The following is a 15,319-nucleotide window of genomic DNA, read 5'->3' on the forward strand; positions in this document are numbered from 1 at the left end:
CAATTTAGATTTAGAAGGAGGGGGAGAAAAGGGCACACCAGGTCTATCCCACTCCTTGTTAATAATTTCTGTAAGCCTTTTAGGAATAGGAAAAAAGTCAGTACACGTCGGTACCGCAAAATATTTATCCAGCCTACACATTTTCTCTGGAATTGCAACCGTGTTACAATCATTCAGAGCCGCTAATACCTCCCCTAGCAATACACGGAGGTTCTCAAGCTTAAATTTAAAATTTGAAATGTCTGAGTCCAGTTTACTTGGATCAGATCCGTCACCCACAGAATGAAGCTCTCCGTCCTCATGTTCTGCAAATTGTGACGCAGTATCAGACATGGCTCTAATATTATCAGCGCACTCTGTTCTCACCCCAGAGTGGTCGCGTTTACCCCTAATTTCTGGCAATTTAGATAATACTTCAGTCATAACATTAGCCATGTCTTGCAAAGTGATTTGTATGGGCCGCCCTGATGTACTTGGCGCCACAATATCACGCACCTCCTGAGCGGGAGATGAAGGTACTGACACGTGAGGAGAGTTAGTCGGCATAACTTCCCCCTCGTTGTCTGGTGAAATTTTCTTTACATGTACACTTTTATTTAAAGTATCATCAATGCAATTAGTACACAAATTTCTATTGGGCTCCACATTGGCCTTTAAACATATTGCACAAAGAGTTTCCTCTGTGTCAGACATGTTTAACAGACTAGCAATGAAACTAGCAAGCTTGGAAAATACTTTTGAAATAAATTTACAAGCAATATAAAAAACGTTACTGTGCCTTTAAGAAGCACCAATAAACTGTCACAGTTGAAATTACAATGAACCAAATTTGTTATAGCAACCAAATTTTCACAGTAAATGCAATAAGTTAGCAAAGGATTGCACCCAACAGCAAATGGATGATTAACCCCTTAATACCCAAAAAACGGATAACAGAATATAAACGTTTTAACACAGTCAAAAGCACAGTCTCACAGATCTGCTGTGAGTGATTACCTCCCTCAAAACTAGTTTTGGAGACCCCTGGGCTCTGTAGAGACGTCCTGGATCATGGAGGAAGGAATAGGAAGACTGTGACTGAATTCTTACTGCGCAAGAAAGCGCCAAAATAGGCCCCTCCCACTCATATTATAACAGTGGGGAAGCTCAGTAAACTGAATTTATTCATAAATAAACGACAGCCACGTGGAAAAATAATGCCCACAAATTTTTATCACCAAGTACCTCAGAAAAAAACGATTAACATGCCAGTAAAACGTTTTAAAATAAAATTATGAAATGATACTAATAAGCCTGCTGCTAGTCGCTTTCACTGCAGTGGGGGCTCAAACATAAGTTAAATGTATACAGTATTTTCTTAGTGAAGTTCCATTCCCCAGAAATACCTCAGTGTAACATACATACATATCAGCCTGATACCAGTCGCTACTACTGCATTTAAGGCTGCACTTACATTATATGGGTATTAGCAGTATTTTCTCAGTCAATTCCATTCCTTAGAAAATAATATACTGCAACATACCACTTTGCAGGTGAACCCTGCCCGCTGTCCCCTGTTCTGAAGTTACCTCACTCCTCAGAATGGCCGAGAACAGCAAATGGATCTTAGTTACGACCGCTAAGATCATACACAAACTCAGGTAGATTCTTCTTCTAATGCTGCCTCAGAAAAAACAACACACTCCGGTGCTGTTTAAAATAACAAACTTTTGATTGAAGATATAAAAACTAATTTTAATAACCACAGTCCTCTCACACGTCCTATCTATTAGTTAGGTGCAAGAGAATGACTGGGTATGACGTAGAGGGGAGGAGCTATATAGCAGCTCTGCTTGGGTGATCCTCTTGCACTTCCTGTTAGGGAGGAGATATAATCCCATAAGTAATGGATGACCCGTGGACTGACTACACTTAACAGGAGAAATTGCCTGTTTGCATAATTTTTCTAAACTTTGGAATACTTGTTTTCCCTTTGCCTCCCAGGATCTAAAGATCATTGGTCTACAAACAACTATTGTGATATACACTTCTATACGTTACGTGACAAAGTCTATCACATAATAATGATCTAATCTCTTCATGATGAACAACTGCTGCCATATTTAAAAGGGACACTGAACCCAAAAAATGTTCTTTCATTATTCAGATAGAGCATGACATTTTGAGAAACTTTCTAATTTACTCCTATTATAAAAATCTCTTTATTCTCTTGGTATCTTTATTTGAAATGCAAGAATATAAGTTTAGATGCTGGCCCATTTTTTATGAACAACCTGGGTTGTTCTTGCTGATTGGTGGATAAATTCATCCACCAATAAAAAAAAGTGCTATCCAGAAGTCTGAACCAAAAAAACGTAGAAGCCTTTTTCAAATAAAGATAGCAAGAGAACGGAAAAAATGTTGATAATAGGAGTAAATTAGAAAGTTGCTTAAAATTTCATGCTCTATCTGAATCACGAAAGAAAAAAAAATTGGGTTCGGTGTCCCTTTAACAAATCTGAAAATCACATCAAACTATTTCTTAACAGGCTCATTCATAGCAAAAAAAAAAAAGGGATATGAAACCCAAAATGTTATTTTGGGATTTAGATAGAGTAGCAATTTATAACAACTCTCTCTTAATAAGTTTTCTTCGTTCTCTTGGTATCTTGTTAAAAAGCTCAGAAGCCGGCTCATGTCTAGAGCACTAGATGGCAGCAGTATTGTAAGAACGCTATCCATTAGCAAGAGCACTAGATGGCAGCAGTATTGTAAGAATGCTATCCATTAGCAAGAGCACTAGAGGGTAGCAGTATTGTAAGAATATTATCCATTAGCAAGAGCACTAGAGGGCAGCAGTATTGTAAGAATGTTATCCATTAGCAAGAGCACTAGAGGGCAGCAGTATTGTAAGAATGTTATCCATTAGCAAGAGCACTAGAGGGCAGCAGTATTGTAAGAATGTTATCCATTAGCAAGAGCACTAGAGGGTAGCAGTATTGTAAGAATATTATCCATTAGCAAGAGCACTAGAGGGCAGCAGTATTGTAAGAATGTTATCCATTAGCAAGAGCACTAGAGGGCAGCAGTATTGTAAGAATGTTATCCATTAGCAAGAGCACTAGAGGGCAGCAGTATTGTAAGAATGTTATCCATTAGCAAGAGCACTAGAGGGTAGCAGTATTGTAAGAATGTTATCCATTAGCAAGAGCACTAGAGGGCAGCAGTATTGTAAGAATGTTATCCATTAGCAAGAGCACTAGATGGCAGCAGTATTGTAAGAATGTTATCCATTTGCAAGAACACTAGAGGGCAGCAGTATTGTAAGAATTATCAATTAGCAAGAGCACTAGAGGGCAGCAGTATTGTAAGAAGGTTATCCATTTGCAAGAGCACTAGATGGCAGCAGTATTGTAAGAATGTTATCCATTTGCAAGAGCACTAGATGGCAGCAGTATTGTAAGAATGTTATCCATTTGCAAGAGCACTAGGTGGCAGCAGTATTGTAAGAATGTTATCCATTTGCAAGAGCACTAGGTGGCAGCAGTATTGTATGAATGTTATCCATTTGCAAGAGCACTAGGTGGCAGCAGTATTGTATGAATGTTATCCATTTTCAAGAGCTCTAGATGGCAGCAGTATTGTAAGAATGTTATCCATTTGCAAGAGCACTAGAGGGCAGCAGTATTGTAAGAATGTTATCCATTTGCAAGAGCACTAGAGGGCAGCAGTATTGTAAGAATGTTATCTATTTGCAAGAGCACTAGAGGGCAGCAGTATTGTAAGAATGTTATCCATTAGCAAGAGCACTAGAGGGCAGCAGTATTGTAAGAATGTTATCCATTAGCAAGAGCACTAGAGGGCAGCAGTTTTGTAAGAATGTTATCCATTAGCAAGAGCACTAGAGGGCAGCAGTATTGTAAGAATGTTATCCATTAGCAAGAGCACTAGAGGGCAGCAGTATTGTAAGAATGTTATCCATTTGCAAGAGCACTAGAGGGCAGCAGTATTGTAAGAATGTTATCCATTAGCAAGAGCACTAGAGGGCAGCAGTATTGTAAGAATGTTATCTATTTGCAAGAGCACTAGAGGGCAGCAGTATTGTAAGAATGTTATCCATTAGCAAGAGCACTAGAGGGCAGCAGTATTGTAACAATGTTATCCATTTGCAAGAGCACTAGAGGGCAGCAGTATTGTAACAATGTTATCCATTAGCAAGAGCACTAGAGGGCAGCAGTATTGTAAGACTGTTATCCATTAGCAAGAGCACTAGAGGGCAGCAGTATTGTAAGACTGTTATCCATTTGCAAGAGCACTAGAGGGCAGCAGTATTGTAAGAATGTTATCCATTTGCAAGAGCACTAGGTGGCAGCAGTATTGTAAGAATGTTATCTATTTGCAAGAGTACTAGAGGGCAGCAGTATTGTAAGAATGTTATCCATTAGCAAGAGCACTAGATGGCAGCAGTATTGTAAGAATGTTATCCATTTGCAAGAGCACTAGAGGACAGCAGTATTGTAAGAATGTTATCTATTTGCAAGAGCTCTAGATGGCAGCAGTATTGTAAGAATGTTATCTATTTGCAAGAGCACTAGGTGGCAGCAGTATTGTAAGAATGTTATCCATTTGCAAGAGCTCTAGATGGCAGCAGTATTGTAAGAATGTTATCCATTTGCAAGAGCACTAGAGGACAGCAGTATTGTAAGAATGTTATCTATTTGCAAGAGCTCTAGATGGCAGCAGTATTGTAAGAATGTTATACATTAGCAAGAGCACTAGAGGGCAGCAGTATTGTAAGAATGTTATCCATTAGCAAGAGCACTAGAGGGCAGCAGTTTTGTAAGAATGTTATCCATTAGCAAGAGCACTAGAGGGCAGCAGTATTGTAAGAATGTTATCCATTAGCAAGAGCACTAGAGGGCAGCAGTATTGTAAGAATGTTATCCATTAGCAAGAGCACTAGAGGGCAGCAGTATTGTAAGAATGTTATCCATTAGCAAGAGCACTAGGTGGCAGCAGTATTGTAAGAATGTTATCCATTAGCAAGAGCACTAGGTGGCAGCAGTATTGTAAGAATGTTATCCATTAGCAAGAGCACTAGAGGGCAGCAGTATTGTAAGAATGTTATACATTTGCAAGAGCACTAGAGGGCAACAGTATTGTAAGAATGTTATCCATTTGCAAGAGCACTAGATAGCAACACTATTTCCTGCCATGCAGTGCTCCAGATGTCTACCTAGGTATTTCCTCAACACAGATTATTATGGGAATGTAGCAAATTTGATAAAAGTAAATTAAAAAAATGTTCTGAATAAGGAAATAACATTTTTGGGTTTCAGGTTCCTTGAAGTTATTTAGAACCAACCTCTTGTAGTTGTCCCGGATGTTTTCTATTTCACTGTTGTAACTTGGGCTCCCTATGATTGTCTGAAAAGCCTGGATGGGATCTATCAGTCGCCCCCACACTTTAGAGCCCAGCCGATCTAAGATCATCATAAAACAGTGCAGGGCTGGCCAAAAGGGATTGGAGCTCTCATCTGAAATTATATTAAAGTGGTTATTAAAACTGTCCGTTTATAAACAAATAAAATATATACACACACACTTCCATCAAAGACAACTTATGTTATAAAAACAAAACATGTTATAGAACTTCTTGCATAGTGCAAAAAGAAAGAAAAACAAACGGTAAAATAGAGCATAGGTAGGAGTTCCTCCACTATATATATATATATATATATATATATATATATATATATATATATATATATATATATATATATATATATATATATATATATATATATATATATATATATATATATATATATATATATATATATATATATACACACACACATAGATACACACACACACACATATACACACACTATATATTTATTTTGCGGGTAATTGGGTAATCCTAGCATTACCCAGGTAAAGCTGACATTACCCAAGAGGCTCTGGGTAAAGCCCAATGTAAATCTTTTAAAAATGCATTGAGTCACTGCATCAAACATATATATGATGCACTGTAATTCACACATCTTCACTAGCTTTCTTGCCTCCGCTTGGGGGTTTAAGGGGGGGCGAAGTCCCCCTTGTAAACCTCACACTCCAAGGTTCACTTGGGATGGATGCCAGAGGATCGGCATCAGAGAAATTTAGGTCCGCTCAATAGAGAACCCGGGCGGGAGCCGTGGACTCTCCTCGTAACGATGGAAATTAAATTATCAGGTAAGCATAATGTATGTTTTCCCATCTAATACGAGGAGAGTCCACGGCTTCATTCATTACTTGTGGGAAACAAATACCCAAGCTCTAGAGGACACTGAATGAAAAACGGGAGGGTAAAAATGAGGCGGACCCTATTCTGAGGGCACCACAGCCTGCAAAACCTCTCTCCCAAAAGCAGCTTCAGCCAAAGCAAAAAGGTCAAATTTGTAAAACTTTAAATAAGTATGTAAGGAGGACCAGGTAGCTGCCTTACAAATCTGCTCCATAGAGGCCTCATTCTTAAAGGCCCAAGAAGCTCTAGTTGAGTGAGCCGCAAACCATCTGAGGAGGCTTATGTCCTGCTGTCTCATAAGCCAAGCGAATCATGCTCCTCAGCCAAAAGGATAGAGAAGTGGAAGAAGCCTTCTGCCCCTTGCACTTCCCCCGAATAGATAACAAACAAAGCTGAAGTTTGTCTGAAATCCTCGAACCACATCCAAGTTATGAAGTAACAGTTCTTTCGAAGAAGAGGGTTTAGGACACAAGGAAGGAACCACAATATCCTGATTAATATTGCGATCAGACACCACCTAAGGGAGAAATCTCAGTGCAGTGCGAAGCACGGTCTTATCTGCATGGAAAACCAGGTAAGGAGGCTCACATTGCAAGGCCGCTAGATCAGACACTCTGCGCGCCGAAGTCATGGCCAGTAGAAAAAGAACCTTCCAAGACAGAGTCTTAGGGGCCCATTTATCAAGCTCCAAATGTAGCTTGTGGGCCCGTGTTTCTGGCGAGTCTCCAGACTCGCCAGAAACAGCAGTTCGGAAGCAGCGGTCTAAAGACCGCTGCTCCATAACCCTGTCCGCCTGCTCTGATGAGGCGGACAGGAATCGCCGGAAATCAACCCAATCGAGTACGATCGGGCTGATTGACACCTCCCTGATGGTGGCCGATTCACCGCGAGTCAGCAGGGGGCGGCGTTGCCCCAGCAGCTCTTGTGAGCTGATGGTGCAATGTTAAATGCGGAGAGCGTATTGCTCTACGCATTCAGCGAGGTCTTGCGGACCTGATCCGCACTGTTGGATCAGGTCCGCAAGACCTTTGATAAATAGGCCCCTTAATGTCAAGAGAATGCACAGGCTCGAACGGAGCCCCCTGCAAAACCTTCAGAACCAGATTCAAACTCCAAGGAGGAGCAGAATGTCTAAACACAGGCCCGATCCTAGACAGAGCCTGAACAAAAGACTGTATATAAGGGAGCTCAGTGAGCTTCTTGTGTAACACAGATAGAGCCGAAATCTGTCCCCTTAAGGAACTAGCGGCAAGTCCCTTCTCCAAACCATCCTGGAGGAAGGAAAGAATCCTGGATACCCTGACCTTATGCTAGGAATATCCACGAGTTTCACACCAGAGTAAGTAGGTCCTCCATACCTTCTGATAGATGCGATGGGTGACCGGCTTTCTGGCTTGAATGAGAGTATCAATCATCCTCTCAAAAAATCCTCTTCTGGCTAAGACTAAGCGTTGAATCTCCACGCAGTCAGCCTCAGAGAATCTAGATTCTGATGCACAAAAGGACCCTGTACCAGCAGGGAAACCTCCATGGAGGGGACGTTCACATCCCCACTAGATCCGCAAACCACGTCCTCCGCGGCCACGACGGAGCAATCAGAATAGTTGACGCTTGCTCCTGCTTGATGAGTGCCACTACACGAAGTAGAAGTGGTAACGGTGGAAATATGTAAACTAGGTGGAATTCTCAAGGCACTGCTAAGGCATCTATCAGTTCTGCCTTGGGATCCCTGGACCGCGACCCGTATCTGGGTAGCTTGAAGTTGAGTCTGGACGCCATGAGATCTCTCTCAGGAGTCCCCCAACTGTTGCAAATCTCGGCAAACACTTTGGGGTGAAGAGACCATACCCCGGATGAAAAACGACTGTCTGCTGAGAAAATCCGCTTCCCAGTTGTCCAAACCCAGGATGTGGATAGCTGATAGCGAGCAGTCGTGGGCCTCAGCCCACTCCAGAATCTGAGATACTTCCCTCATGGCTAGGGAGCTTCTCGTTCCCCCCTGATAGTTGATGTAAGCCACCAAGGTAATACTGTCCAACTGGAATCTGATGAACATGGACAAACCCAGGAGGGGCCAAGCCCCCAGAGCCTTGAAGATCGCCCGAAGTTCCAGGAAGTTGATCAGCAGAAGAGACTCCTTCAGATTCCACCTGCCCTGTGCCTTCCTGGCACCCCAAACCGCTCCCCAACCTGAGAGACTTGCGTCCGTAGTCACAATCTCCCAAGATGGTCTGAGGAAGGATGTCCCCTGGGACAGCTGATCTGGAAGGAGCCACCAACAGAGAGATTCCCTCGACCCGCTGTCCAGAGAGATCAGTTAGAATAGGTCCGAATGATCACCGTTCCACTGCCTCAGCATGCACAGCTGAAGAGGCTGGAGATGGAATCTGATGAAAGGAATGACATCTATAGTGGATACAATGAGCCCAATCACCTCCATGCACCGGGCCACTGATGGCCTTGAGGAGGACTGAAGGGCAAGACAGCTGGAGACAATTTTGTGAAGTCTCTGGTCTGTTAGGAATATTTTCATGGCTATAGAGTCTATTATCGTGCCCAGGAACTCCACTCTGGTACTGGGAACCAGAGAACTCTTTCCTGAGTTTATATTCCATCCATGAGATTGCAGAAGAAGGAGAAGAGCTCCCGAATGGTCCTCTGCCAGCCTGAACCAGGATGTCGTCCAGATAAGGAGCAACTGCTATCCCTCTTGATCTCGCCACCACAAGCAGAACTCCCAGAACCTTTGTGAAAATTCTTGAAGCAGTAGCCAGCCCGAAGGGAAGAGAGTTACAAACTGGAAGTGCTGATCCAGAAAGGCAAACCTTAAGAACCTGAAGTGATCCTTGTGTATTGGCACATGAAGGAAAGCGTCCTTCAAGACTATCGCAGTCATAAACTGACCCTCTTGAACTAGTGGCAGTGTAGACCTTCTCGTCTCTATTTTAAACGATGGAACCAACAGAAACTTGTTCAAGCACTTTAGGTTCAGAATCGGTGAAACGTGCCCTCCTTCTTTGGTACCACGAAAAGGTTTGAATAGTACCCTAGACCCCTTTCTGCTAGAGGTTCCGGTACAATTACTCCTAGAGAGGAGAGATCCCTCACGCACTCTAGAAAGGCATCCAGTTTCTCTGGTTTTGATGATAGATTTGACAAAAGGAACTTGGCCCCTGGGAGGATGAGATTTGAAACATATCCTGTAACCCTGGGCAACAACTTCTAGAACCCAAGGATCCTGGACGTCTCTCATCCAAGACTCCGCGAAAAGAGACAGCCTGCCCCCTACGAGATCCAGAGACGGATCAGGGGCCGCCGCTTCATGTCGATTTTGTCTTGGCAGGCTTCTTGCTCTGCTTGGCTTTATTCCAAGACTGAGAAGGTTTCCAAGATCCCTTGTACTGCTTGGGTTTCGCGTCAGGCTGCTGTCATTGGGACTTGTCCAAACGAAAGGGACGATAATTAGGACCCTTAGGTTTATTCTTCTTATCCTGAGGTAGAAAGGCACCCTTGCCCCCCGTGACTGTGGATATGATAGAGTCCAGGCCTGGACCGAAAATAATCTTTCCCTTAAATGAAAGATAAAGCAATCTAGATTTGGACGTCATGTCAGCAGACCACGACTTCAACCACAGAGCCCTCCGGGCCAGAACAGAAAAGCCTGATGTCTTGGCATTCAAGCGAATAATCTGCATATTAGCATCACAAATAAATTAATTAGCTACCCTCAGGGCCTTAATCTTTCATGTATCTCATTGAGGGGAGTCTCCACCTCGATCAACTCTGACAGGGAGTCACACCAATAGGTAGCGGCTCCTGCCACCGCAGCTGCAGGTTGAAATACGAACCCTGTGTGCTGAAATATCTTTCTTAACAGGGTCTCTAATTTATTATCCATGGGTTCCTTAAACGACGAACTATCCTCAAGCGGGATAGTGGTGCACTTAGCAAGCGTGGAGATAGCTCCATTCAATTTTTCTAACAAAGAAGAAAGGGAGAAAGACGATCCAAGTCTCTCCCATTCATTCTTAATAATATTCGCCATCTTTACGGGAACCGGGAAAGTTTGGGGCACTACCCTGTCCTCATAAACCCTATCAAGCTTAGGGATAGAAGGTTCCTCCTTCGGTTCCGGAACTTCTAGAGTAGCCAACATCTCTTAATAAAAAGAGTAAGTTCTCCATCCTAAACCTAAAGTCTGGTTACTCCGCAGCCAGGGGTTTAGAGGCCGCAGATTCCGACCCAGAGAGAGAGTCCTCCAAAGTATCGGAATCTTCTGCATCAGCAGATAATCTAGTCTCAGATACATCCAACTGAGTAGATGACCCCTGGGAAGGATAGCAATATTTAACCTTTCGCTTGCGCTTAGCCGGGTTAGGTAAAGCACTAACAACCGCATATACCGCCGTTTACAACTGCTCAGCAAAATCAGGCGGAAACATGGCCCCTCCCGCAGGAGGATTAGAAGTGCACCGGGGAGCTGCATGTGTAATCGGAGATGAATGTAGGGAAGGCACCTCGCGGGACGGAGACCCCCTCAGAGGTGGCATGTGGAACATAGTTGAGCAGGCGGATATACCAAAGCCTCCTCACAATAAACACAGGCATTAGAGTCCTCCATAGCTTGCGTCTTTAATATGGACTATAGCAAAAATTAAATGGCACCTTTATACTCCCAGTGGCCGGGGCACTCACCACCTCCTATGACCCAGACCCACAGAGAAACCGATTTCGTCTCCTGCAACCAACGGTCAGGAAAGGAAGAGAATGAGGCCACACCTGGTCACGTGGAGTGACCCTGCAGCCAAGAACAAGCGCGCTAAACTAAACAGGCTGCGCAGTAATCAAAATGAAGGAAGAAACTGACTGTTCACACATTGCCAGAGCCACATCTCACACATGTCGCAGCAAAAAAACACAATAAAGCAATCATGTATATATCCACCCGCCCCCCCCTGTTCAATAATCTAATTTCCGGAGATATTAACCCTTGATTCTATACAGATAAAAGGAGCCACACTGTGGCCCTGTCTTCTTGCGTTATTACATATATAAAAAAAATGAAACGATCTTATCAGAATCAATGTCGTGGAACAGGGACACGGCCTCTCAAGTTTGACAGTGTGTAGCATCGCTCCCGACATGGACTTGAGTGAAGAAAGCAGGCAGTGAAACTCGTCAACACTAATTGCTTAAGGAGCTGTTAATATGAGTCTGGATGGTTTCACAGAAAGACTCTTCCTGCATCTCCAAACCCTAACATTCGTCAATGCTCTCACGGAGAGGCTGACATGACTACTTAAAACTCCAGTCCCATTCTGAAGAGTACTACCCTCCATAAGAGACTACTCCGAAATCTTCTGACACTTCTCTGCCATCCTCCTGTGACGAAAGGCAAAGAATGACTGGGAGATGAGGGGAGTGGGGGAGGTATTTAAGCCTTTGGCTGGGGTGTCTTTGCCTCCTCCTGGTGGCCAGTTTCTGTATTTCCCAAACGTAATGAATGAAGCCGTGGACTCTCCTCGTATTAGATGGAAATTATATTTTATTATATATATATATATATATATATATATATATATATATATATATATATATATATATATATATATATATGCAAATTACTTTCTAGGGAGTGAAAAGTGAAATTCTTGGCATTTCTTCAGCTATTTAAAACTCAAGTCTAACAATACGAAAACAATTCTCTAAAGAATGAAAACACTATCAAACAAAACTGCACAAAACTTCTGGTTAAACCAACTGACCAGGTGATACATGTTTATAGAAACAAAGAAAAGAGCAGCTAATCATTTATGCCTCTGAACTCCTGCACTTGACACATATATGGAGTTACATATACTGCCTAGCATGTCTTGCAATACACAATAGTTACACTAGAAGCTCTCATTATACATAAATACAATACTGATCAGTTTAATATCTTCTGTTGCTGGGGTTGATCCTGAAGGTGTGATGTACAGAGAAGCTGAAGTAACCACTTGCTAATGTAACACAACACCAGTTTATCTCCAAGCAAGGGACAGAGACAGAAGACAAACCTGTAATCCAACAACATGACAAGTCACTGCAGTCTAGTATGTTACAGTCAGTGCAGTAACAATACATGACACGTGCATGGTGAAAACACCAGGTGAGGGTGGACAGTATACAAGTACGAGGGCTTCTGATAAAGAATAATCATATCATTTATATTACATGAGAACCCACAGTCAGTGCAGTAACAATACATGACACGTGCATGGTAAAGATAACAACAGGTCAGGATGGACAGTATATAAGTACAAGGGCTTCTGATAAAGAATAATATAATTTACATCACATGAGAACCCACAGCCAGCCTGACAAACATCACAAGAATTGTGTAGTTATCAGAGGACAGACACATTGAGGGGGGGCACCTTCTGTTTGCTTCTCCATAATGTGAAGTATAGAGAGCATGAAGTCATTCTGCCGGTCATGTCCCAGCAGCAGGGAGTCCATGGCTTGGTCTTCCAGGACAGTCAGCAACATGCAGATTCCTAGGAGCAAGAGAAGGGAAAAATATTATTTATGCTTACGTTATAAATTAGTTTCCTTCTTGGCAGTGAGAGTCCATGAAAACATTCATAACCTATGGGAAATACTTCACCTGGCCACCAGGAGGAGACAAAACATCCTAAACAAAATTTTGAAATAACCCTCCCACTTCTCATAATCTCTCAGTAGTTCAAGCCGTGGATATAGAAAAGTACAGAGAAACAAGGGTGGGTTTGTGGACTCTCACTGCCAAGAAGGAAATTAATTTGTCAGGTAAGCATAAATTTTATTTTCCTTCGAATAGCAGTGAGAGTCCACAAAAACATTCATAACCTATGGGAAATCAATACCCAAGCTGTGGAGGACACAAATGTTAGGGAGGGAAGGCAGTCATAAGTACTAGGTACCACCTCTGGTAGAACCCTTCTCCCAAATGATGACTCTGCTAAGGCAAAAATAAAACATCATGTCTGTAAAATAATCAAGAAAGTGTGAAAGGAAGACCATGTAGCAGCCTACTAATCAACGGGAAGAAAGTGCCGCAATTTGGGATGGAGACTGCTGACCCCTTTCTACGTAAACACGTGAAACAGGCTTCATAGCAGAAGAAAGGGGAAATGGCCATTGTCTTCTACCCTTGCCCTTACTAGAAAATAGGACAAGCAAAGAAGATGACTGACAAAATTCTTCATTTAGGGAGAAAGTAGATACTTTAACACTCTGATCACATCCAACTTATGCAACAAACTCTCCTTGAAAGAGGGCACATTGGGGGAAAAAAAAATGATGAAACCACAATTTCCTAGATGATGTTGAGGAAACAAGCTACCTTAGGCCAAAAAAAACAAGCTATATCCTTAGAACTATACAGTATTGTCAGAATGGAACAAGAAGAAGACAGGTCACATTGGAAAACAGACAAATCTGACACTCTGTAAACAGACGAATTAGGTAACAAATTCAACACCATCTAAATTTAGCAATAGTCTAAATCAACTCTTGAACCTCTGGCAAACAAACCAACTTTTGAGAAAACAGAACTAAAAAGACAGAACTGACCCTCAAGGGAAATGTCTGACAGGCCTTTCTCCAGACCTTACTGAAAAAAACTGAAAATATGTGGAATCCTCACTCTATGCCAGGGAAACCCACGCTATAAACACAAATAGAGTAAGGTCCTCCAGCCCTATGATAAGCACGTCTAGCAAAAGGCTTGCGAGTCTGAAAGAGAAAATCGATAACCCTCTAGGAAAAATTCCTCTGAGACAAGACTAGTCATGCAGTTCCTATGTAGACAGCCTCGGACTATCGATGACTAGATAGAAGAACAGACCTTGCTCTAGAAAATCCGGCCTCAAAAGGTAACCGGCACGGATAAGCAGACAACAATCCTACTAGGACTGCATGTCAAGTCCTGCATGGCCACGGAGGAGACAGAAGAATCTCAAAAATTGCCTTCTGTGTGATCCATGCTACCACGCGGGCAGAGACATGATCAGGAGAAACAGATACACTATAGAGAAAGCGCCAGGGACCGCCAGAGCATCCACCAGCTCACCTAATACCTAGCCACTGAGAATGGCAAAAGACACCATGAAATTTTTATATCCGAAAAAGAAATAAAATGTGGACAAGCATCAGAAATGCTGATAAAACGCCTGATATTTTACTTTCCTAGAAAGAAACAAGTATGGTTAAGAAATGGCACTTCTATCAAATCACTAGATCTGTCTCTTTCTATATATGAAATAGATAATGCAAAGCATTGGAAACGCTGGAAAAACTCCGATGCGTTAATTGCCAACTAAAATATAAATATGGTTAAGTGATAAAACACCCGACATGAAAGAAATAAGTATGTTTAAACACTCTAATGCTGAAAAACTACCATACATGGGAATTCCTATGTAAGAAAACAAGTATGACGGGTACAGATTATTGTAACAATCAGCAGGTATTCTAACCTCCAAAGAGAAAACAAATGTGGGAAATACTGGTAGTATTAATAAACCACCAGACAAGTTAGTCCCCCTCAAAAAATATATGAGTAAGTATTATTAATGCTAAGAACCTTCATTATCTATAAAAGAATAAGTACAGGTAAGCACTGATGCTGATAAAAAAAACACCAGATCTCTTATATCCTATATGAAAAATGAAGGTTAGACACTAATGTAACTATACAATATGTTTCATTTTTACATCTGAAGGAATAAGCAAGCATTGATAACGCTATAAAACTTACCAGATACGATTATATTCTATATACAAAATAGTCATGTGTAAGCGCTGGACGGCTAAAACCCCCAGATATCACTACCACTATAAGTATGTCTAAGCCTGGGGAAACCAATAACATCCCCAAACATGAATATTTTCTATATAAGAAATAGATACACTTAAGCACTGGTAAGGTTGATAAGCCACTAAGTGGTAAATAAGCATGAATAAGCACTGATAAAGCTGAAGCGTGTACTCACTGACATAGGTATGTCTAAACACAACTAATTATAC

At 42.0% G+C, this 15,319-nt stretch overlaps 1 protein-coding gene across 1 annotated transcript in view; it reads right to left on the reverse strand.

Moving 5' to 3' along the window:
• SETX (senataxin) overlaps positions 1 to 15,319 on the reverse strand; it is a 136,024-nt gene that overhangs the window by 75,523 nt on the left and 45,182 nt on the right. The window contains exons 6-7 of the mRNA XM_053695584.1: positions 12,688 to 12,807; positions 5,345 to 5,516 (exon numbers count right to left, since the gene is read on the reverse strand). Coding sequence (XP_053551559.1) covers positions 5,345 to 5,516; positions 12,688 to 12,807 — 292 coding nt within the window. The remainder of the gene's footprint in view (positions 1 to 5,344; positions 5,517 to 12,687; positions 12,808 to 15,319) is intronic.

Source organism: Bombina bombina, chromosome 12 (genome assembly GCF_027579735.1).
Source record: "Bombina bombina isolate aBomBom1 chromosome 12, aBomBom1.pri, whole genome shotgun sequence".
In the NCBI taxonomy this organism is placed as follows: domain Eukaryota; kingdom Metazoa; phylum Chordata; class Amphibia; order Anura; family Bombinatoridae; genus Bombina; species Bombina bombina.